General features: G+C 32.9%; 1 protein-coding gene across 1 annotated transcript in view; it reads right to left on the bottom strand.

The window, feature by feature from the left end:
- Window positions 1-25,748, bottom strand: part of LOC117118528 (exportin-6-like) — a 30,964-nt gene extending 5,216 nt beyond the window's left edge. Inside the window, 21 exon segments of the mRNA XM_033263153.1 lie at window positions 598-753; window positions 1,148-1,259; window positions 1,793-1,852; window positions 2,582-2,696; window positions 3,199-3,354; window positions 4,373-4,562; window positions 5,110-5,256; window positions 5,580-5,736; window positions 6,461-6,713; window positions 7,252-7,321; window positions 7,496-7,588; window positions 7,896-8,004; window positions 11,630-11,739; window positions 12,229-12,355; window positions 13,087-13,543; window positions 13,927-14,067; window positions 16,238-16,397; window positions 17,249-17,446; window positions 18,568-18,680; window positions 21,478-21,568; window positions 25,561-25,748. Of these exon segments, the coding sequence (XP_033119044.1) occupies window positions 598-753; window positions 1,148-1,259; window positions 1,793-1,852; window positions 2,582-2,696; window positions 3,199-3,354; window positions 4,373-4,562; window positions 5,110-5,256; window positions 5,580-5,736; window positions 6,461-6,713; window positions 7,252-7,321; window positions 7,496-7,588; window positions 7,896-8,004; window positions 11,630-11,739; window positions 12,229-12,355; window positions 13,087-13,543; window positions 13,927-14,067; window positions 16,238-16,397; window positions 17,249-17,446; window positions 18,568-18,680; window positions 21,478-21,568; window positions 25,561-25,563 (3,018 nt within the window). The 5' untranslated portion in view covers window positions 25,564-25,748.
- Window positions 25,749-26,215: the final 467 nt, after the last annotated feature.

Below are 26,215 nucleotides of genomic sequence, written 5' to 3'. Positions count from 1 at the left end.
ACATAAATATTTTAGGTTTATCATATTTAAATAACAACACTAGTCAATTTCGGTCATCATCAGCTCACCAGTAGCATACGCTCAGCATTGTTATCCAAATCGGTGAATATGTTGAAGTTCCCCTTTCACTAAAACATGGCAATCAAATGGTAACCCCATTCGAATAATACTGAGTAGCCATAAAGACATTCTAAGGTGAGTTGCTATTAGAGCATGGGTGTGCTAGATTTCAAACAAAAGTTTGACAGTATTCATGATGCATTTAATGGTGAATATAGACAAATTTGGTGTGGAATATCCATAAAAACAAAACAAAATATATAATTCTTGGCTAGATTCACTACAAAGAGGAGTGAAAGAACACTGTAATTATTGTGTATGTGTTAAAAGTGTATTTAGTAAATATTGATGGCTTTTCTAGGTTTTACAGTATTCAAGATGCACTGTGTATGTACACAGAATTAGTGTGGAATATCCAAAAAAAAAAACAACTACCACAAATTCTTGGATCAGTCTATTAAGAGGAGGGGTGAAAGAACACTGTAATCATTGTGTATTTCTAAAAAGTGTCATTTACTGTAGTAGACACCGGCATACCTGCATCATAACAATGAACTCATCCGTGTGGTCCACGGCTTCTGTGTCAGATTGCATCTTGGAAAGAATAGACGAAGGGAAGAAATACCGCCACTTGTTTTGTAGAAGTTCAAAGAGCAGTTTAAAAAGTACCAATTTAATGTCTGGTGACTGCCTCTGTAATGAAACAAGTGATTTAAAATTGAAAAATGACTGACTCTGAAATTTGTCTTTATGTACAGCAGCTGGAGTGATTTCCAAAACAAACAAACAAACAAACAAACACAGTCATCTTCACCATTATCTCCATCAATATCATCTTCACACATGTCATCATAAATAAAGTTTACCACCACCATGTCAATCATTGGTTGTTTGTCATCTCTACTAACACCACCTCAATCATTGTCATTTCTATCATTATCATTCTCACTGCTGTCATCCAACAGCCGTCATACAAGCACTGCCATCCCCACCGTCACTCCCACCCACCATTGCTATCTCCCCACTACTATCATTTCTCCCGCCATTACTATCACCCAAGCATTTTAACCCAAAATGTAAATCTCACCTCTGCAATTATTGGGTAAATTTGTTGCATACATATGCTAATAATGGTTGGCAGGAACCCTTTGAATGCTGAGCCTGGCTCTTGCAAAATTAACTCCAGTATTTGTAAAAACCTTTACCAAAAAAAGAAATGTGGAATTAAAAAGATATTTGGAAAACAATGATAAGGGTTTACCCACACAACATACCTAAATACGGTAATGATGACATCAAATCACAAACATATAGGCTACAAATTATTTTTTTGTCAAAGAAAATTTGATTGACTGGTAAGAATTTCACTTTTAATATGCACACACCTTTTATTTTTACCTCAGTTTTGGACATATGCTGTAAAATTATTAATATAATCTGCAAAATTTGTATGGCTTGAGAACAAGTAAAGTTGGGATAAAATGACCTTAAAATACCCTATTCTACCAGGGAGCTTTCACTTTGCGCAAAAACGTAAACCTAGTACAATTTACTCATCCATGACCGTCCTTGCAATCTTAATGACAATTCGAGTTAAACTGTGCCCTAGAATTCAGCCAAAAAAGAATTCAACTTTCTTGCATGCGCAGATTGCTTTACTCAATGTTATTACATTCTAGATTCTACAGTGTGCACAATCAAAAGCTCTCTATAAGAATAAATGAGGGCATACTTCTCTACAACTCGTACACCTGAGCTTCCTTCATTCATGATAATGGCTGTCAATTGCTCCCTTAAAAAAACACAATGAATAAGAATTAAAATTTGACAGAAAACACAAATGCAATATGTTAGGTCTTTCATAGCAGCCTCTAAACACTTTGCCTTATTATTTTGGCCATTTGTATACAAAATGTTTAAATTTATCTTTATATTTGATATATGAATATGTATGTCTGAAATAAACGTTGATTGATTGACTGATTGATTGGGATGACTACTCAGCTCTCTATTTTTTTTTGAGTATTTCAGTATTTAATGCATAATTATTCAAATCTAAAATCTCCTGTAGCGAAAAAAAACTAGGGATATAGTGTCTGATCTGAAAACTGAAAAACAAAAGTTTCTTAAAATTGTACAGCGGCAGTTTGGTTTGGTTGAGGTTTGGGCATTCAATCGTAAGGTCCGGGGTATCGAGTCTCCGCTGTGCAGATTTGCTTGTGTCCTCAGGCAAGGCACTTTAGCTAAATTGCTTCAGTCCACCCAGCTGATCAATGGGTACCAGCAAACTGCTGGGGACTAACCTGAAACGGACTAGTGTTCCGTCCAGGGGGGAGTACAACTCTTACCCGCTTCATACTACAGAAGCTGGGGATAAGCTCCAGCCCTATAAGCCCCAGTGGCTCGGAAAGTATTTAGTACCAAAAGCTTCCTAAAAGTACAGTGTAACAACTATCATGGCAGGTACCACGGCTTATTTCAATATATGTACTTGAATATAATTAATACCAAATCGGTTTACCTAGTGAATAAGTTCATGAAAACTGTTATTGTTGCCTGGATACTAGCCACACCCATCTGGACCCGGAGTCCCTGGATTATTGCCAAATAGAAACTCATCATTTCATCAACCACATCTGAAGCAAGAAATTAAATGACATTAAAAAATGGTATATTTCATTTTAATTTATAGTTAGGAAGATAAACTAAATGACAACATTGAATTTCATTATTTTCTTTAACACCTTTTCCTTCCAAAAATGTAATCACCTCTTTTTTAGATTATTATGTAACATTCCACTAAATTCTATAGATTTTAATACTAAAACAGATAGACAGACAGTGGTGAATACATAACTGTCTTGGTGATATATTTACCATGCAATAAGACATTTAATAACGAAGTTTACTTGTGTAAAACATTAGAGTATGCTTAGTTTTAGTATGATGGGAACCACAGAAATTGGCAATTGGCAGTCAAACTTTACTGACCAATCAGATTTGTGGGACCTTAGCAACAATATCTAAGGGGTGTGGCTTAGTGGATAAGTTCATTCCTATGCACTCATACTATACACACCATTTTCTTTTTTTTCATATTATCCATACATTATATAGCTTCAAAACATACTTCCATACCTGCTTGGTTAATGTAAATTGGGAAAAGTGCTAGTGTAACCTCTATGCATTCCTTGAGTGACTGGAAGACAATCTGCTTTGTTTTTGACACTTCACCCGACACAGCATCCACATGGTTTGCTAGCAAATGTAGCGTCCTCTTCATGCACGGTTTTGCTGTGAAATGAATCGCACATTATAATAATAATATGTCGTTCTTCACATTACTACCCCGGTCATTGGATCAAACACATATGGAACACATTGAAACACCAAATTAAATTAGTAAATGAAATTATATTATCATTCCATAAATTGCAGCTTGTAATCAGCGCAGGTTGTGTTGGAACCTACTAGGTACCCACTTGTACTCCTGGGTGGAGAGAGGCAACCGTTGATAAAGTGCCTTGCCCTAAGACACAAGCGATTTGCACAGCCAGAGTCCAAGCCACAACCAGTGCGCCAACCGCTCCTACATTATGTGATACTGGGTACTATGTTACAATCATTGTGATGATACAGCTGTTGACAAATGACTATATGTATTACTTTTACACCTGCTGAATAGAAGCATTCAGTGGAATATATGTGCTAAGTAAATAGCACAAACTATTACTATCATATTACAGCTGTTGCTATGACATAGTTGTTGCCATGAGACGATGATTGCTATGTTACAGCTGTTACCATTCTACACCTTTTGCCGTGCAACCTAGTTTAAACTAAATTTTGCCTCAATTAATTCTCACAAAAGTAAGCTAAAAGTAATTGGATAAACATTAATCAGGAAATGACAGAAACAAATTAAATGAGAATAGTTAAAATAAATTGGAATTATTAAAAAGTAGATTTATAATATATAAACTGATTAGAAGAGGGAAACAATCAAATATATAAATAAGAATAAGGGACTTGGCGTCCCAACCACCATCAGTGACAAAAACAAGAAAATTGACTTTATTTATATATTCATTTTATGCACAATATAAACTTTAAAATGATAGGTAATTTAGTGCAATCAACCCACTATTGTCAAAGTTAAGAGTAAAAGTATTATGGCTTCTCTGTACCAGATTATACGATACTGGCACATCTTTTGCTAATTTACTCAGTCTAACATTTAGCGAGATTATGCTGGTTTTGGGATGGCAAACCTTATATTGTTGTACCATATAACAAATTTGTTGAATATTACCTCTGTTCTGGAGCATTTTGTCTTTGGCAAAGTTTGGAATATCTTTAATCTGGCAATATTCTAATGTAATCCTCTTCATAAAACCGGAGTGGTTTGCAGAGCGTGACCCCCAGTTCTGCGAGTTCTCCGTCACATTTGGCCAGGCTAACACCAGGATGTTAGATAAGGCGCGGACAATGAGAAGTTCCACCTAGCAAGGGAAGCAGACAATTGTGATAGCTATAGGAAAATGATTTTAAAATAAGGTCATAAGGTTAAATATTGATATCAAACTGTAGGTCATAAGGTCTGAGATCAGAAAGTCACCAAATTTCGCAAAGCTAAATGATTGTATATTTTTACCACCACCAAAGGAGGTTATGTATTTACCGCTGCCTTTCTGTTAGTCTGTCTGTCTGTCTGTGCAAATATTACACAAAAACTAAGGAACTAATCACCATAAATTTAGTGGAATGGTACATAATAATAAAAGAGATGATTATATTGTGAAAGGAAAAAGTCAAAGAACAAGCTCAAGGAAATTCAATTTTTTACCCTTGAGGATGAGAAAAAAAATAATGGGATCGCCCATCACACACAGCCTGTGTATTGTTATTCAGGCACAGGGCAGAGGTATGCACCCCATGATGTGACTGCTATAGTTTAAAAATAGAAAATAGATAAATCTTCAGAATTAATTAAAAAAAAAAATATATAAGTAATAGTGAAAATAAATAAAAGTAATAATAGGCTGGTACCTCTATTGGCATGCCATTTAGTGAGCCCTGGCTAACTTCTGTGAACAGTTTCTGTACCAATGGTAACTCAACAAGGAACGGTGGACGGACACTGGTTGATATTGAAAGAAAGAGATGCGATGCTGACAAAAGCACCTTCTCTGGTGTCTGTAAGTAAATAACAAATAAGTTATAACATTTCATTAAATTGAACACATAGGAATAAAAGTAGGATCACAAAAACTGAAGGAGATAATGGAAAAAAAGGAAAGGTGAATGAAAAAGATAAAGTTAAAAGGAAAAAGGATAAGGTTAGGTAGTAAAAGAAAGAAGCAAAGCAGAATAGGGAAGATGAGTAAAAAAGAGGAGTTAGTGAGGAGAAAGGAGAGAATGAAAGGAGAAAAAGTGAAAAGAAATAGGAGGATAAAGAAACAAAAAAAAATAAGGCAAACGGTAAGACGCATCAAAAAAGAACTATCCTTTTATCTCACCTGTTTGTTGAATAGTGGTACAATTGATTCGATTGTCTTAGTGATGATGGGTGTAAACTGGTGCTGGTATTGGTCTCCTGCCTGGCGCTTACTTTCAAGGTAGAACTGAGCAAACCACTGATTGAAGGCCTGCAATGCCGCAAGACACTCAGCATGCCTACACGCAAAACAATATAACGTAACTATTCATCTTTCAAGAGATTTCCGCAAACCGTGTAATATCTCATTCTTACAGTATTAGAAATCCAAATATATTACAAGTCCCTTTTGTTAAACTTACAAAGAGTCAATTTTTTATTACATTTTCAGGTCCCACCATATGGAATAACCTAGATAAAGACATAAATTGTACATCCCTGAAAGCATTCAAAAGTCATATGAAAACAATATATTTATCTAAGTACAGGTCTTTTGACTGATTTACGCTAACACAAATTATTTTTCTCCATTTATTTATTTATTTTATAAATATTTCTTTTTTTTTTTTTCTTACTTTAGGGGTCAATATGAGACAAGTACTACTTCTAGTTTTGATCCCTGTGATGGCCTAATTTCGCATTTTTCACTTGCAAGTCTGTTATAATTTGATTTTTTGGTTTTAAGAAATTATATAATAATTTTTCATATGTATGTTTTCTTATGACCATTACAAAATCAATGTTATTGAGAGAGAGAGAGAAAAAAAAAAAAAAGATTTCCTTCTTGATTAGCGAAATCAAGATGAAATACACTCTCCTCGTACATGTAGCAACAGTATGAAAACAAAAATCACAACATAATATACAAGGAAGTATCAGACTATACAATTAAATTAAAGAAAAGATCATGTCCAATGTTGTTACACAAACTTCAACAGATAAAAAAAAAAATACTATCCAAACACAATATTAATTTTTTTTATCAAAATGCATTGTGGTGAAAATAATTTATTATGTATCGATTTGAGTTTATTATGTATAAATGCAAATACTCACTTCTGGACTAACTGCAGTGCATTGTCAAACCTTGGATGAAATTTTTCTGCAGTAAAATGCTCCGACATTCTTCCTAATGCTTGTAGCATAGAGGATAAATCTCGCAAACTACAATGCAAGCGCCGCACCTCGTTCTCAGCTGTAATGTTTAATTTCTGGCCTGTTGGTAACAAACAAAAATATTGTACAATATTTTAGTTTGTTAATCTCATGAATGTGTGATGCAGAAAAAATAAGTTGTATGTTGTTTGTAAGACTTAAACTGGAGTGCAGTGCAGTTACAATACATTGTCCAGCACATTAGAAGTGGTTGGCACATCGGTTGTGGCATGGATTCCAACCTTGAGGTCGGGGGTTCGAAACTCTTGCTGTGCAAGTCGCTTGTGTCCTTGGGCAAGGCACTTTATCTACGGTTGTCTCTCTCCACCCAGGAGTACAAGTGGGTACCTGGTAGGTTCAAACACAAAATTATGGGGCACGAGTGTTGTGTTCCATGTGCTTGATCCAGTGACCAGGGTAATAATGTAAAGGGCATAGAGGTTAGTGTACAATATGCACTAAATAAGTCAACAATTATTATTATTATTATTATTATTACATTCAACACCACTACATCCTATCAGGTACACGTTTATTCTTCTGTGTGGAGACAAAAACATAGATAAGTGCTTTTTTTAACAGTTAAATGTATTGTTTACCTTCAGATGATTCAATAATAAAGACACCTAATCCAAGATATACATCTAAGTTCTCTTGAAATATCTGAAACTAAATACAAGAAAAACATCTGTCTTTAAAACCTCCAGAAGAAAAAAACAAGTTTTGACATCATGTACAACTGATTTTTTTTAAAGACACATAGAGTGATATTTTTTAAATATTTAAAAACTAGATGGAAAAATGTTTTTTATTTATATTACATCAACAATTTATCATTCTTACCAAGAATTGAAATGCCGACCTTGGTAGTAGCTCTGCCGTCTTGGCAACAACTTCTAAACAGTTACATAAAAAATGCTGCCACTCTGTTTCAGCCTATAAAGAGAATCATTCACATCAATAGAGAATCAATTAAACAGTAAATACATTCCGTCATATAAAAGTTGAAGCTAAGGTACAGTGGTATGACTTTGCTTTAAAAAAAAAAAGTTAAGGATCATAACAAAAAGAGGGTAATCATTAAAAAAACCCCAGTCATATTTGAAATTTGTGGGTCTGTTCAGACAAAACACCCATTATTTGTGGCCCCAACCTTCTAACAGAGCACTCCAAGTAAGTGGGACATTCTAAAAGACCAATCAATATGAGTGACATCATTAGCTTATTAACATATTTAACTTACATCATCATCTACAACCTCGTCATCAAGCTCCTCCAGTTGTACCTGGTTACATCGGAACTGCATCTTGAACAAAAGAGCTTCCATTAAAGATTCTAATGCTTCACTGTAGCTGTTGGTAAATCAAAAATAATTTTTATTATCTTGACACGGTATCTTCATAGTGGACAAAAAGTCCGATATTGAGGCACAAAAAAACTATAGAAGGCGCGCTATATTTAAAACTCACTTCCAAACACGTCACCCGCTTTGAATATTCAATGTTTTTAATCATCCAGTAATACTGAAAACTGGAAGATATCACTAAATATTCCTGACCTACCCCAAATTTGGTCATGTGCGAGAAGCCTGAAACCTATCGTTTATAATATACGTCATAGAATTCGCTGTGAAAGCCGGCGAAGGTAAGCATGTAACTTTCATGTTTTTTTAGTCCAAATTTCGGGTTTTTTGGCTAAAATGGTAGATAATGTTATCCATCATTTGTTCAAACATACTTTATATTTATGCAACACTTAATTACTAAAGAAAAAGTTAGCAAATAAAAAATTTTTTGTAACGGTTGGTTTTTTTTCTATGAAGGTTAATGTACCCCTCTTTTCTGGCGATAGTGCAGCTGGTGTTGCGCATTGAAGGGGGCCTAGCGCTATACTACACGCCCAGGAATTGATCGTTGAGGACGTTGCGTGGGCATTGTCGGGTCAGTTTTGGGCCTAGCATATGGATGTGCATACAACGAACAGACATTTATTAAATCTTTGCCTGTTTAACCCTAGGCCTATTAATTAGAGTTTTTAATGTAGGCTAACAAACACACCTAATTTGATTTTTAATTTTTAATATTTTTAGGTTTTTTTTTTTTTTTTTTTTTTTGCTACCAGCAGACGTCCATGGCCACCACCAATTCCCAGGCAGGTACACATAAGCAAATTTTAAAGGCAAGTACAGTTTTTAGTAGGCTTCGGCCTACAGTATTTTAATCATGCTTGTTACTGTTTACAATATTCTGTTTTTTTATTTTTTTTTTTTTAAGGAAGTGCTTATTCAGTGCCAGTATTTTGACTGAATTGAATCTTATTTTATATAAAATCAGTGCAATTAATTATTGTATATTAATATAATGTCATCAGTCAACTGATTTTTTTTTTACATAAAGTTTTAGTATTTTTTTAATTGAAAAATTAATCAAACTATTTTCCTTATTCATGCAAGTATAGTTTATCCAGTGGTAGCCTTTGTTTTTTTTTTAAGTCAATTGAATTCTATTCAAAATTCATATTCTTAAATATTTTCAATTCAACTCATACAATCCTGGCCATAATATTAATTACAGTATTGTTTCAATACAGTTGTATTATTTTATTAACATTTTACAATTTTATCTACAATATTTTAGGTTTATGCTACCACCAGAAATTTGGCCACCACCAATACCCAGGCAGGTACACATAAAGCAAATTTATGTTATAAGGCAAGTAGTTTTTAGTAGGCTTATGCCTACAGTATTTTAATCAAGCTTGTTATTGTTACAATAATCTGTATGTTTATAAGGGGGTGCTTATTCAATTACTACCTGTATATAGAAAGAATTGAGTCTTATTCAATAGAATATCAGTGCAATTAGTTATTTTATATTAATCTAATGCCATAAATCAGCTTATTTTTATTTACATAAAGTTTTAGTGGGTTTTTCATTGAAAAAAAAAATCACAATTTTCCTTATTCATGCAAGTATAGTTTATCCAGGGGTAACCTTAGTTTTCCTTTTAAGTCAATTGAATTCTATTAAAAATTCATATTCTTAAATATTTTTAAATCAACTCATACAGTACAGACTGTATTTTAATTACAGTATTGTTTCAATACAGTTGTATTTTTTTTTTATTAAAATGTAATACACTATTTATCTACAATATTATTTAATGATGTTGAATACTCCACCACAGTATTTTGCTTCTGCAGTTATTTCCTGATAAATATTAAATGCAATTCTAGCATTTCATTTAAAGTATATATAAATTGGTTATTTCATACTAATTCATAGATAGTATGCTAAGTAATTTTTAAATGATAAAATTTAAAATGTACTAACTATTTTTCTTTGCAGGTGGAAATGCCTTTCTCTGTATTTTTAGAGATGTGAATTATACTGATTTATAAAGATGAATTCTATTGGCATAGTTCTGATGGCAGTTAGTCCTTTCAAATTTGTTTGCTGAATGCGACATGGATCTTTTCACCACACTATTCACTCAACATACCCAAACCAACATGCAATCCAAGAGGCACAGCATACAATGAATGTTGTTTTTTTTTCCGGTTTATTTGCTACAAAATTGCTCAACATTCTGATGATAAATTCCAACTATAACAGAATTGACTAGCTGGGTAATACATGCGTTGCCTTCTGGTATCCTTATGCAACACGTTTCTTTTATCTGTATGTTATATTCTTTGTAGAAGTTTGAGCATTTGCCAATTCATAATTGTATACTTTTTGAGGGATCATAGTTTGCTTGACAAAAAGCAATGACAAACCAAATCCTGTGAATCAATGGTGTGTGGCATATAACTAATCATATACCGGTAGTTTCTTAAAAGCCATCCATCACTGTATATTTAATTTTTGTAAATAAAAAGCATGACTAACAAGATGACTCATGGGTGGTTTTATTCAGTTTTGTGTTGTAATGTATGTTTTTGATCACATGTATCATATTGCCATTATCATTTTTTTTTGTGAAGATAATAAAATACAAGTTTTTCTGATTTTAAATTAAAAATTTAAATTATTATACCTTTTAACTCTACACCAGAACCCACACGTAGAAAGAAAATGAACCACCATAGTAGTACCACAAATCCTATTGTATAGGATTTGTGGTAGAACACACACCCGCACTCATGCATTCTAAGCCTAGGACGGATAACAGAAAACCGTATCCTAGACCTAAAGCTAGGCCTAGGATGTAAAAAAAGGTAGAAAATTCACCAAGTTTGAAGGGCAATTTCTCAAAATTCAACCGTTACAAATTTTTTTCCTTTTGAAATAGAGTAAAATAACATCTAATGAGAAAGTATGCAAAAAAACTAGACCTCTAAATGTCCAAAACTCCTATTCTTGAAGACACCGTGTTGACAGAAAAGAAAATACTTAGTAATATTTATAACTATCTTGCCATTGTACCTACATCTACAGTGTCTATATGTTTACCTACCTATCCACCACTCCAGCTCTCACCACAACACGATCTTCTCTTTGTTACTTGTTACTTGTATAATGCCTTTCTTTTCAGTTACTAAGCGCTGAAATTTTTTCCCTGGTCATTGGGCCCACATGCTAAGTGTTGCTGCTGGTAATCGGCGCAGGAGCAAGTAACCCCACCAGGTTCCCATTTATACCCCACCAGGTTCACATTTATACTCCTGGGTTATACATCTCCCTCAGACACAATTATAGTGTTAATGTTTGTTTCCATCTGTTTTCTGGCTTTTTCTCCATACACCCACTCATTTTCTTTTTCTGAACATACTTTTCAGACATCTTAATCTTGTACCCCAGTATTCTTCTGTCTTTCTTTGTGACTCCATTCAATACTCCTTCACATACCGACTACTATCTCTACCCCTCTTGGTTTCATTACCAGCTCACTTTTCTAAATTCTTAATATTCTTCTCTTAATTCTTATATTCTAATTGTGTGCCTAAACACTATAAATCATATTTTTGTGAAATACCTGTTGACAACTTGATTTGCCTCTGGCTCCCTCGCTCGACTCCTGGTAATTAGATAATCTAAAAATACGTTCCATATGTCCAGGCATGCAAAGAAACCTTCATTACTAGCCTAAAAAGATCAAGTTTATATTTTTTAGATATTGGCATGCTCATCATGTTTACTCTAAATATTGATTTTAGCCAAGTGTAAAGCTGTAAATACTGTTCAGTACTTCAATATTTGGATATATAATAGAATATCAAAAACTCGCACAAACATTTAAATTGTAAAAAAATACAATATACAAGTGCATTTAAATTCAGAATTATAATTACACATTTTTTACAGTAGAAAAAATAAAAAGGTAATTCACAGTTAAAAGGAGTATATTAATAAAAAAAATTCAATGTAAACGAATAGGACAAATTTTACATTAATTTTAGATTTGGAGTATATTTAAAAATCCAATGTAAGCAAATACTAAAACTACATTTATACAAATCAAATTAATTATTATGATAATTATGATCATAATAATAAATTAATAATAACAATGACAAATATAACAATAATGACATGTGGAAGAAAATATCGCATTCAACAAAAACAATTCCATACCTGTTTGAATGTGTATTTGTAGAGTAATGATAAAAACTCTAGAATTGGAAAATGAGAATTGCCTTCAAACCTTCTTAAATGTATGCTAACAAACAGTCGCAGGAATTCAGTGAATTTCTCTACATAACTAGAAAGAGAGAATAATCGTAAAATTGAAAATATTTTTATATTAATGTCCTCTGCAGACATCATGTGGCGTTACAGCGCCACCCCTTTTTTGTTAATCTGGAAAGCAGCGTTGCTAATAAAAATAAATACCATTATTTCAATTGCCAATCCTTAATATTGCGATCTTAAAACACAATTCCGGGCCATAGTAAGCCATAAAATCCTCCACATGAACCCTGCGAGGACTTTATTCTGGACCCTGACAGAGGCTAAAGTTGGCTTCTTAGGTTGGACACCTTTATCAAATCTGTCGGACCCCCTTTTCAGCAAATTTCTGGAGCCATCATTTGAATCTGGGATCTGTAGATGTGAATTTATTTTCACATCAAAAAAATAATAAACAGCTCCTATGTTGAAATAAATGCTTCTTTAAAAAATAAAATTCTTCCCTCAAATAACCCTCCTTCAAAATCCTCCTCAACAATAAACACATAAAACATATTTATTCAACAAAAAAAATAACAGGGTATACTTTAAGACACAATGATCATTATATTATTATTATTATTATTAGATAACATTGTAATTTGTATTATATATATTTTTATATGCTTTGTATAACTTTATGTTCACAGTTATTTATAATATTGTGTATTAACCCCATGAATTATCTTTTACTTGTATTTGATGGACTGAACAGAAAGAAAAATTGTGCACATTTTCATCCCCTTTATGAATAAAATATTTTACCTTTCATCTAATTCTTGTATTTTGTTGCCTACTGACTGTGCCGTATTGTCTTTGGTCATTCGTTGTAACAGATGAAAAGACTGCTGGAACATCTTCAGAAGAAATTCCTCAAAGTCCGCGGGAATGCAGTTCTTAGACATAATCTCGTTAATACAGCACATTGCAAGGACGCCCAGCGACGAGCTGCCGCTCGAGCTAAAGCTATCGTTCAGATGGTACGGCGACGTGCCACTCTGCACCGACTCAATATCACAACCAAAGTTGGCAAAATGAAAGATAGTTGTTAGGAGTCGCGTGGTGATGTGGCACGACAGAGGGATCCAGCTGAAGAGGTGTGCAAGACAATGAAGAGCGAGGTTGCTCAGGTGTTCACTGTCCTGATCAAGAGGCGGCAGAGGTTGCAAGTTCTGTTTGCTCGTCTGAGGCGAGTTAAATATATTCCTTATTAATGAGCTCCCTGAAATAGTAATAGAAACAAAATCATAATGAAAACAAATATATTGAATATGATATGCACAGCCAGATGCAGATACATACAGAGGCAGATGTAAGAAAGACGAAATGCCAGATGCAAAGACAGACACAATGACACAATAACTGAAGTTAAATTTATTTTAAAAAGAGCTATTTATAGCTAGAGCTAAATATTTTAAAAATATCCATAGAAACACAAATGAGGACAGCTAAAACAAATTACACATATATAAAAACAACATTTTTCACACACAAAAACAAAACAACTAACATTTCACAAAAGACAAATCTATTGTACTATTCACTTAAAGGAATTTCAGAATTACACACACAAAAAAAATCATACTAAATCCACAAATACTGTACCTGACTGTAATGGAGATGTACCATACGCGATATTGTTGGTGAACGCATCTTGGCTGTCATCATCACCATGAGTTGGCGATGGGGGCGGTGTTGCCGTTATCACCAGCTGTCTGTGTTTATCAAGAATGCTCTCTAATATGTCTGAAAATGAATAGGAAAAATAATAACTGATGGTAATGCAATGGATGTAGACTTGTAAAGTGCATAATACTAGGTTTCTATGCGCTTTTAACAAATGAGTTTTTAGCTTGGCCTTAAATAGGGGGATGAATGGAGATTCCTGTACATTAATGGCAAGAGAGTTCCAGAGTCGAGACTCCACTTCGCTTCTATTAATTAATATAACAATTATAATTCTCTGAGCTTTTATGATTTCTAAAGGCCTCTCCATTATCAAAATTTATGTGACAAATTAGTGCGATTGTCATATCACATCCATACTATCGGCATGATGATGTCATATACATCTATATATGTACACGATGTCAATCCTCACTCATACTGTATGTGGGAAAAATCATAATCATCACATAAAACATATTGTGGACAAATCTCTACACACTTTTATATTATAAAAAGTAGACAACGGCAGGGTCATACAGTGCTTAGAGATTAATGTAAACTATTAGAAAAAGTGCCTTGTTGCTCTAATAACTTAAAGTAGGAGCCTTGAAGAAGCCTTTATACTGGACTTAGCACCATTTTTTTTATGGATGCAAAAGTGAACAATAGCTAGGCCTGTAAAATTGGATGTTTCAAACTCCTATTCCATTATAAAAAAGGAGATAGACATAATTATAGGGGCATTACCCTTAAATCATGCGTGGCAAAAATGTGCAACAAAATTATTGCTTTAAACATATCCTCTTTTCTTTAAGAATATAACATTTTAACAGGTTCACTGGGGATTCTAAATGAGAAGGAGGTGCTAAGACCATAATATTATATTTAGTTTAAAAATTATTCTTGCTACAAGGCAAGCTGAAGGGAAAGAAAAAACCCACTTTGCCTTCTTAATGGCTTTTGATTTCGTGTGGAGACAAGGACTCGTACAAGCTATTAAAATGTAGGCATAAATTGGAAACTTCTAAATATTAAATTTAGAACGTCAAATGTAATGTTATTTTTTAACGATATTAAATCTTAGTTTTTAAAAAAATTAATGAAGGAAATAAATAGGGATGCCCACTCTCACCTCTAGTTCTACAGTATATGAACTTAATAAAGCCATCAAGAAAAGAAAATTAGAAAATATTTTTAAAACACAAATTGGAATTTATTTTGGGCCGATGATGTACTTTTGATAGGTGAAAAAGCACATGACCTTGAACAACATTTAGATGCAACTGCAGACTTCTCAAAACTCTGGAAACTTAATTTTAATTTTAAAAAAAATATCATGTATTAATTGTTGGCCAAAGAGCAAATGAAAATTAGGTGATAACTTTATAAGTGAAATAGATAAATACAAAATATTTAGGTACACTTATCAAGAAAAAAAAAACAATGATAATTATCATATTGAAGAGGAAAAAAGAAATAAAATAAATGCTTATTTCAGATCAACCATTGATGGCCAAGAAGACTTCAACAGGATATACTATGGCAATTTGTGGAAAACAATTTGACTTCCTACAATGAACCATGTCCTGTTTGGGTTCCAGGTATTAGTAAACAGTTAATTAGCTAACTTGAAAACCTGCAATATCAGATGGATGATTCTAAAAGCACCAAGGAATGTTGACAATGAAGCTTTACTTAGCGGCTTAGGGTGGCAATCTATGAAAACTATTCAAAATAAATTTAGAATAAAATATTTTGATAAGCTTAAAAAAATGGATGAAGATAGGTTTCCTAGACTAGTGTAAATCACTTGGAGTTTAGACCACTTACACGATGGAAAAGGATTGATAACATAAAAGCATCGTTAGACAAATATAATTTAAATGATAAATTTAATTTGGAACCACAAAATATGCAATGGGTATTAAATCTTTTAATAATATGATCATTGATAAAGACTGGTTTCAAAAAGCAACTAAAAAATCATCACTTAATGATTACATTTAATACAAAAATTTTCTAAATCTAGAGTATTACCTTTTGGACAACTGAAACTGCAGCGACTCTCTAGGAGAGCCACTTGGCCAAGGGTGGGTAATCTTAATAATCTTAAACACAAAGTTATACTTCCACTTCTACTGTACTACAACTCTCTTTTTGTAATAAGAAAAAATTAGAAGCTCAGTGACACCTTCATGCAGGATTAAGAATTTAAGCAACAGTAAATACATTTGGTATTTATGCTTACGTGTGATGATGTTTAGTACGGTGGGAATCTGATCCTGAAGGAGTCTGTTCAATTCTTCTTTCCTTGAGGCACTTAGGTCTTCCCTCGGAGCTGCCAGTTCCTCCGATGTTGTGTGCAGAAGCATGAGGCCTAGAGATGCCGTCTGAGATTGTTGAATCAGCTTTAAAAGAACACGATTCAAACATAGTTTTTTAACATTAAGTATTATAAACTCCAGTCCAGACTATCAAATTTTACTTGACAAAAACTTGACATGCATTAATATGGTCATGATGGCATCATAATATAGTCACAATGACATCACATCATGACCATATATAGGCACATCATGACTATATATGGGCATACAACAGTTTTTTGTCAAAGAAAATTTGACAATCTGTACAAGGCTTAGACAATTGTAACATCATCAAAATTACCTCCAACATTACTGTATCTTCCTATCCTGTAATGTTGAATAATTTTTGTTAATATTGAATGTTTGTTTTGTTTGTTTGACTATGTGCAATAATGTCAAACAAACTTGTTTTATTACATTTTTGTATGTACCTCTGGCAATGCCACCTATGAAAACTTCCAAACAGCCCATTTCAAATTGATGGCCTTCATTTGTACGACATGCATTGCAGAATCAATTTCTAAATAAACTTGCAAAATTTGTTTCAATCTCAACTCAAGGGATAAAAGGAATTTAAAGTAACTAAAATAACAAAACAAAATGAAAAATTTGGAATAGGAGTATTTGAGGCACATTTAGAATGGCTGAACATAAGGGTTGTAAGCATAGCTAAAGCAACCACATGAATTTAGGCCTAGAGCTAGGCTAACTAAAGAGGTATTAGGTGATTGAACAATTATCATAGTTGTAATACCATACTCCAGGTTAGATAAATGCCTTCATTTTTTCATGCATTAATCTAGCCTTCTGGAAATAATCTCCATCTTGTGTATGGTGTACAACTATAATAATTGCTAAATATTCAAAGATCATTGTTATCTAAAAGTACATACCTGTAAAATATTACTAAAGAAATCTGGATAAAAATGGGGCCAATCAAGACGAGCGATGCACACTATTACTTTGATAAGTTTGTTACGTATGGAACTTGGAACGGCCTTGTGATGCGAAAGCAGGAACTTGGATAATCCATTGCGTATCTGGATCTTGTCCTCCCCTACGATTCCAATCCATTGTCGATTTATTACAGTCTGAGACAAACAATATGCAAATTAATTGAAGAACAGACATGATGTTCACATTCAACACCCACAAGTATAAGCATGTCCCTTCAGGTCCTTCATTGATAAAACAAACCTTTAAATTGCTTATGAACACAATTAAAAAACATACCATATGAAAATATAAAGCACAAAGATATACTCAAACTTGTAATTTGTAAACATTGAGTACATTTTATTGTTCTAAACAAGTTAAAATATTTTGGATATGATACAAAATTCCAATTACAACATGAAACAAATATTATTACTAGAGGAAAAATAATATAATTAAAATTAATATAATATTTTTTTCTACTCCAGTAACCATTCACTACAAACTTGGTATACTTTCTTTTTTTCCAAAGATACTGTGCATTTTCTTAAGTTATTAAATAATACACAATAAATTAATATCAATAATAATATAATAATAATAATTATAATAATAGCAGAGCATCAACAAAACAATAATATAACCATAAAAATAGAATGTTTACAATATGTGAATATATTAAGAGACATGGAACAAAGGCTAGAAAGGAAGCTCTTAACATCCGTGGGTGTAAAAACTAAAATTGAATATAAACGCTTGACATACATCCATTGATAAAACACTTGCACAGCAAGTGGGCAATTTCTGGTTACAATCCAACATATCATCAAATTATATTATGATGCATTACATTGGTGAATCAATTATCACAGTAGTACAAAGTCCTCTACTGGGACACCTATTAATAGGTCAGAGTAGTAAACAATATGTCCAACACCTTTTAAGGGGATGCAGACATCACATAGGATGACACAATCATCTGTTTTACTCTTGTTATTATTTTATTCTATTAAACATATATTTCATTTTATTAATTTTTAAGAAATTGGACCATAATATGTAAAATCAAAAATATTTTGTTTCAAAATTTTGCAATTTTTCACACATAATCTAAACCATACATTTTTTAAAGCCAAATTTCCAAATAGTGGTACATACATACATATACCTGTTTAATCCTTTTTCAATTTATGATTTACAATATGTTGAATTTTCTAAAATTAAAATATATTTTTGTCCTATAGGCCTACTAGTAGTATACTTCAATTACACTTACCTCAAACACACTAAGTGCATACATCATAACATACTCATTCTGTGAATGCGTTAGGAAGTAAAAACAATGACGCCATGATCCAGTTTGCGCACTGAAGTTGTTTAATAGTTCCTCTAGAGAAGAAAACAAGTTATTACTTAACTGACGTCATGATGAAATATTTTGGGTGGCCTTGTTAGTACAAACATATATAGGAATAACTATGTTGTAAGTTGCAATTTATTATGGAGTTTTCAATTGTGCTAAGACAGTAAGACATTGAACAGTCACATAGAGCACTTCGTGCCTGTGGTAAGTTGAGTTCTTGCCGTATGAAGTTTAGGATGTGGTTTGGCCCCAACCTAGGTTGCAAGGAATAAAAGCGGGACAGATGAAAAATAAGTGAACAAATCGTTCTAGAGTCACGTTGTGGCAAAATCGAAAGCTTCGTACTATCAACCTGAATTTAAAGCAAATCTTAATGATAATACGATGAAAATACCATTCCCAGTAGTATCAATAGGCCTACAGTATACAATTAATAACCTACAGTATATGTATTTAATATACTGTATTCATATGATAATTGCAGAACAAGCTGATATAAGCATTACTATGAAGTAACATAACAATTATCACCTTGAACATAGAATTAGTGCAATTTAAAATGTTTACCCACATTTTTACAGTTAAAAATGATAGAAAAACTTCTGATATAAGGCGCGACTTTTTTTATACCTTGTTTATCAAATCTGTCGCTCGCCAATATTGATGATTTCGAATAAAAATTAAATTTTATTTTTGGCCAATTAGCGAATTGCTGCCATGAAAAAAATGAAATTTCTGGAAAAAATGAAAGTTTTTCTTTACTTATATTACACCTGCCACTACCTGTACCTTGAAATCTCTAAAATTAAGATATTTCTTCCTATTTAAATTTAATATAAAATACTGTAGGAATAAATAGTCTGCAAAACAAGGTAAAGAAAAGTGTCGCCTTAAAACACTGTCAGGTTTTCATTACGATCAACTTTTAAACCAGTGAAAAATCACTGTGATGGTGTACACACCAAAAAATAAAATACTACATAAAAACAAGTTGTAAAGCTGCATTCGCATTGGATCCAAACCGAAAATCGGACGTTTCCAACACGTTGAATGCCAGTGTCCCTAATCTTAAGTCCCTCTCCCACCTAGATTGATTTCCTCCAAGAGTCGCACAGGTTCTACGAGTTAAAAACTTGTGAAATCCGCTTGGGAAAGGATCTCTATAAGAGCTTACTACGTGTTAGCTACGAGTGATTGTCCAATATAAAATACCAACAAAATCATAATAATCTTTTTGGAAATTAACTTGCTCAATATGAAGTAACATAAAAATGATTAACTTGAACATAGAAATTAATGCAATTAAAAAATGTTTACCCATAATTTTACAGTTAAAAATGTTAGAAAGAATTTCAGTAACTAAAAAGTATTATTGTTATTTTTATTATAATTATCCAGTATAAAAATCAGGCGTGCACTGTACAAATTTTCTAATACTGCAAAAAAAGCTTGAAGTTAATTTCAAAAACATTTTTTTATAATTTTTTGTCATTTTCAAGAGACAATATCTTTAATATTTCCTGCAATTCTAGTAGAGTCAAACTGGTTTATGCACAAGTCCACCATCTTGAGAACTGCGGTGACAAATAAATCAATGAACAAATATTTAACAACTGGCCAAAGTTTGATGAATGCAATCATATTAAATTCTTATTTTTTTTAAGGATCACTATACATATACTTATAGATGATTTATTTTAAATGCAAAATACAGAACATTTGCAAAAAATAAATTTGTATCACAGCCAATCACAATCACCTTAAATTCAATGTATTTCTTCAAAACAGAAAGCAAATAATTTTATCTAAAGGGATCTGTAAATTAGAAATGAGTTTCCTGTGATTATTTCACCACACTCAAACACACAATTTTTTAAATTTTTTTTAAAAAGAAGTATCTACTGATTGCATACTGATGAACAAGATATTTAAAGAAAATAATAGTAATATTATAATGGTAACAATAATGAAATGGTAATTTCACTTATTTCTCACAGTATGTACTAACTGTATAAATACTGTACAAATCATAAATCTAATTCCCTAATTATATCAAGAATAATTTTTATAAGCAGACTGATGTCCATATTCTTCTATGCTTACCAAATAAAATTTGTTAAGTGCTTTTTTAAAATTTTACACATCAATAATATTTAATTACATGCATTTTATATGCTCCTTAACATCATTTATTAAACAATTATCTGAGCATATGCTTAATAATGTTAGTCATTAAAATATTACAATATTTTAATATATTGAATTAGTTATGTTTTATAATGATCCTCAAAACAATCTACTGTATAATCTTACTATTAAAGTATCATTTTTATTTACAATTAAACTTGCCTAAGTCGAATAATTTCTAAATCGATCTAATTTTACATGCCAAATTGTTGATTTTTCCATATCGAACAATCTGTAAGTCAAATTTTATGTAATGTCAAACAATATTTCAATGGTATTTTGGATTTGACTTAGGCAAAGTTCAACTATATAATGTTTATTAATTAATTATGAACATTTTTATTATTAAATACTTTCAAAAAATCTAGACCTCTGTCCAGATTATCAAATTTTCTTTGACAAAAAAAATTGAATGCCCATATATAGTCATGATATGCTCATATATAGTCATGATGTGCCCATATATGGTCATGATGTGCCTATATATGGTAATGATGTGCCCATATATAGTCATGATGTGATGTCATCATGACCATCTTTAGGCATGTCACATGTTTATGTCAAATAAATTTTGATAGTTGGGGGCGAGGCTTAGCATTACAATCCATTAATAAAACCGCCATTTTTCATACGCACCTATTTCTCGTTTCCTTTGATTCGTAGTAGTAGGCGCGAAGAATTCGTTCATCAGCCCCTCGAGAGCAAGTAAAGACTCTGCATCTGAAGCCTGCGCGTAAGAACACACCAACAAAATATTTCAAATATGAATGCATAATTATTCTAGAAAAAGACATCATTACAGTACAGCAAAGAATGAAGTTATACTGACATTCAGATACATTTTTATTCGTCTAACATAAAAATGTATAGCAGCGAGTACATTTTAACATCATTAAAATTTTATAAAACACACTAGTTTCATATAGATAATAAAATATACAATACATTAAAATAGTTAGTGGAATACTTTAAAACAATATAAATCCTTATAGGCAATAACAAGATACAATTGTTTTGATAATATTTAGTAATTTGTAACATTGTTAGGCCTACTGTATGAGGAAGAAAAATAACTAATTATTAATTCTTTAAATTGCAAAATAAATCATGAAACCTCATGATCAGTACATAATAATTCTAAAATATTAAGTTCTATACAGTAGAAATGTAATTTAGATGTGGTTTTTAAATGTAATTATCTGTATTATAATAATGTAATAATCCATTTATTTTATAATTAGCATTACTACTACAGTAAAACTGTACTTGCATTTATATTTAATGTTTATTTTACTTTAGTGGATTTTGTTAAAACCCCTACAGTACTGCATGTATAATTGTTTTTTATCACAATTAGTTATTTTTAGATGATTTTCTTTCTCTCTTTTATACATTGAACGCACCAAGTTATTGTGTGCCTCTGAAACAAAAGTGTATTTTCAGTTGCATAAATATACATCCTGTAGTAAAATCCAGACATATTCAACAAAACTATATTTACTAAAATACAGTAAACACCCTACTTTGAATAAAAGCTCCCCTCAAATAATGTAAATACCCCCGCTATAACCTTAATTGGAATAAACGTCTTCGCCCAGAGGCGTTAATTTTTTTCTTGAATAAACACCCCCTCTCCTTATTAATGATTGCAAATCTAATGGAAGCCACATCATTCTCAACACATTATATTATGTTCTACTTCAGTAAAATTAAATTTTTTCTAGCAATGTTTGTGATCAATAGGTTTTTGTGATCATGCAACATGTCAGCCTTTAAGGAATGCCAGTCAAAAACCATTCTCAACAATAGTTTTACTCTGTAACTTGTGCAAAAGGAGGATGTGTGATGGAGTTTTAAAGCTATCTTATTATTAAAGTAGCTTCAAAACTCCATCAGATAACTGATTGATTGATTAATGGGCCACCATGACAATGCCACTTAAAAAGGAAGTTAATAATCAAAAAGTGCGTATCTGAATTTCTATAGAATTTATAGCAAGTTATTTGTTTAAATTTATATAGAAAGAAAAATGCTACTGCATCCTGTAGTACAAGGAAATGAGAGAGAATTCAACAAAAAAATTGTACTATTGTCTGTACAGCTGCAGCAAAAACATTATTTTAATGGTATATATTTTATCTTTTTTTGAGATACTGTATAATAAACCTCAACATAAAATTTAATACAAGTTTCTCTCCAATTAAAGACTACTTTTTGGACCAAGGTTTTTCCATTGGTCTTTAGCAGCTTTAGTCTCAAATTAGAATTGGATTGGATTTATTCGGTGTAAACACCAAGGATAGCCCACGAAAGTCTAGAAGACGACTTATTTCCAGTGGGGTCCTTCTGGTGGTGATTGGACAGTACTTTTCCGAAGAGTATACTGCACATGGGCCATAAATGCACACGGGACTAACGGCTTAAATGTCTCATCCGAAAGACGGTGTAACTTGTATTTCAGCTCTCTAGCTGAAACACAAGGAGAGGCAGCGATGGGAATGGCTTAACTATTGCCCACCAGGTGAAAAGTTCACTTACAACACGCATCGTGTTAAAAACATTTATACACCGCTGAAAAATGGACGGTTCTGAGTCGCCCACAACACATGCGCGTGGCTCTGCAAAGCAATACAATACTTGAGATTCGGTTCTCCAACATAATATTGTTGGTGTTCGTAACTCTCTGGTTATAATTAATTCATGAAATACCGTAAAGAAGATTTGTTGTTAACATCACAAGTTAAATTTCATTAGTCAACAAACATACAGTAGATGTAGGACTATCTCACGATTCGGAGGACCAAGAATACAATTTACACTAGACTAAGGTGAGAGATGAAGATGCATCTGCATAGATATTGTACGAGTAACCATAGCCATGCGCAATCTATGTCTATAACCGAAATATCTTTGCGATAGCTAATTCGCCACTATTCATTTGAAGACAAAAACACCCTCTAAAGATCATATCTTTCTAATTTTTTCTTATGTTTAGGAGGAGACGTGATCACAAGTGGGCGTGGCCTGCTGACTGGCTTAGGGCCACGCCCACTGGCTTCCATTTTGGATGGCCTATTTCGTTTTTCTGGCTAAACCCCATGTGCCTGATATAGAGTAGATGAGGGGGAGGGGGATACAGAGGGTGTGGATGCACCCCCTCCAAAAATTTCTGAAGGCCTTATTATTTCTCTAAAATCGTTCGAAATTATTGCAAAATTATTTGCATTCTTCTAACCAATGATTGGTGGTACGAAAATTTTTTGGAAATTGATCAGCTCTAGTGATTTTAGACTGATCCATATGAACAAAGGCTTTGATGTAGGCCTACAGATGTAATGGAATGTTACTTCTTCAGGAAACTAATAACAGCCAAAATGAATGGAAATTTAAATAGAATTTTCATGAATTATAGATTTACCTGAACCTACAGGGGCAGTTAAAGCTGCTTGCTTAAACACCTCCACCTCTCATCGAAAATACATATATTTATACATTAATGCATACGCCAATTTTCAGTACGTATGAATGCTCAGTAGATAGGCAAAGCATAGCCACTACATTATGATTATGCTTATGCCTGTAAGCACATACAATATTGAAAGCGCCAATGAAAGTCATGATTCTAATCCAAACTTCGACATAAGAAGCATTTATACAATACAAAGTCTCCATGCAGGGGTCCAAGTACTTGCAGGAGTCTCCAGGAAATCAGGATGGCATCTTGCACTTCTGCAGGCAAAGGGGGTCTATGTTCCTAGCGGGAAAAATGTTGCCGTAGTCGGGAGTTTCTCAAAATATATCGAAAGTGGTCCAGGGGATGAAGCCCCTAAAATGCTTTATACTGTATGTATAATTGATTTTAGGGTCTACTAATTTATATGTAGAAAATACAGTACATACAATTTCTTTCGGCACGATGGGGGGGGGGGGGAATATCTCCCCGAGGGGGGCTTGCCTATCCCCGCTATTGGTGCCACCCCTGCTTCCAACTTGGGACCGCTGTCTATATGTGGCAATTTGGTAAGTGCTCACAAAAAGGGACAGAAAGGGAAAAAATGAAAGAAAACTTGGACAATTTTGCAACAAATTCACACATGTGGACAAGCCTAGTAACCAAGAAACAATTACTTCCTGATATGATGATGTAAGTCTTTAGCAATTCATTATCATTACCAATTCTCAAAGTAATTTGGTAGCTTTCACCTATCGTCACTCATAACACTTGATCAAGCCAGGATTCTAAATGCATAAGTCACCTTTATTGTCCATCCAACAACTCCCTGGTCCATCCCATCAAATTATCAATCATAGATTCTTACAAACACATGATCGTAGGTAGGACTAGGCCTAGGCATTTTCTTAGGCCAAACTAGAGCCTAGGCCTACACATCTTTTCTGTAATTAATAACACTGTAATCAAATAAAAAGCAAGTGGTGAATTAATTTATGTTTTGCCTAATCTAATGAATTACATTTCATTTAGAATTAACCATATTTTACTAAAAAGGGCGTGAAAATACAGCCACCACCTCCACACGGTAGTGAGTGGGCGGAGAAGAGCACACATTCGTCGAAAAGGAGCTCAAGGCTAGAGTAGACCTCTTCAGGCAACAGCTCGCCAGCTCCTCCCATTTTACTAGCTACCCATGCTCTTCCTCATGTGATGACCGACAAACCACCAACCAAGTGAACGCCGATTACTTTTCGTTAATAGCTTACCATTTTCTTGCCTTTCAGTCGACCAAATATCACGAAATTTGTGCAGACGAACGAAACATAACTAGTATTTATATTGAAATTTTCGAAATATTGTTTCTATGTTTTTAAAGAATTTTAGCAATCATCTATCAAAAGTTCATCACCCTTCTACGTCGTACGTCAGAATTAAAATTATTTCAGCTCCTCAACACAAGTACGCATGCGCTTCTAAATGATAGTTTGTTTTTATTTTCGTACTCATCTTATGCCAGGTCCTTGCTCATGGTGGCGCCGAGAATTATAATTTTAGCTCTTGAATATTCAGGCATATAAAGTATGCCAAAACAGGCTTCGGTTATATTCGATCTCCATAACCGCGCTACGCCTGTTTGGAGTTTACTATTTCATTTCGGGTAGCTAAGGGGGTACAAATGTATGAGGCGCCAAGTGTAAATTTATTATTTAACACAATAATTTATATGTAATTCATTATTTAACTTATATTTGACTAGATCACCCATTTTATATATAGTGCATTTACGTCTAAAAGATTATATGTAAATAATTGCTTTAACGTTTCATTATTTATATATAATTTGTTTCTGATTACATTATATATAAATAAATGAAAGGCTAACCCAACATTATTTATATATAATAAGGTTACTGGCTTCAT

Source organism: Anneissia japonica, unplaced genomic scaffold, assembly GCF_011630105.1.
Source record: "Anneissia japonica isolate Jap-2015-1 unplaced genomic scaffold, ASM1163010v1 scaffold287869_len1821871_cov162, whole genome shotgun sequence".
In the NCBI taxonomy this organism is placed as follows: Eukaryota; Metazoa; Echinodermata; class Crinoidea; order Comatulida; family Comatulidae; genus Anneissia; species Anneissia japonica.
This window is presented reverse-complemented; position numbering and strand designations above follow the sequence as displayed.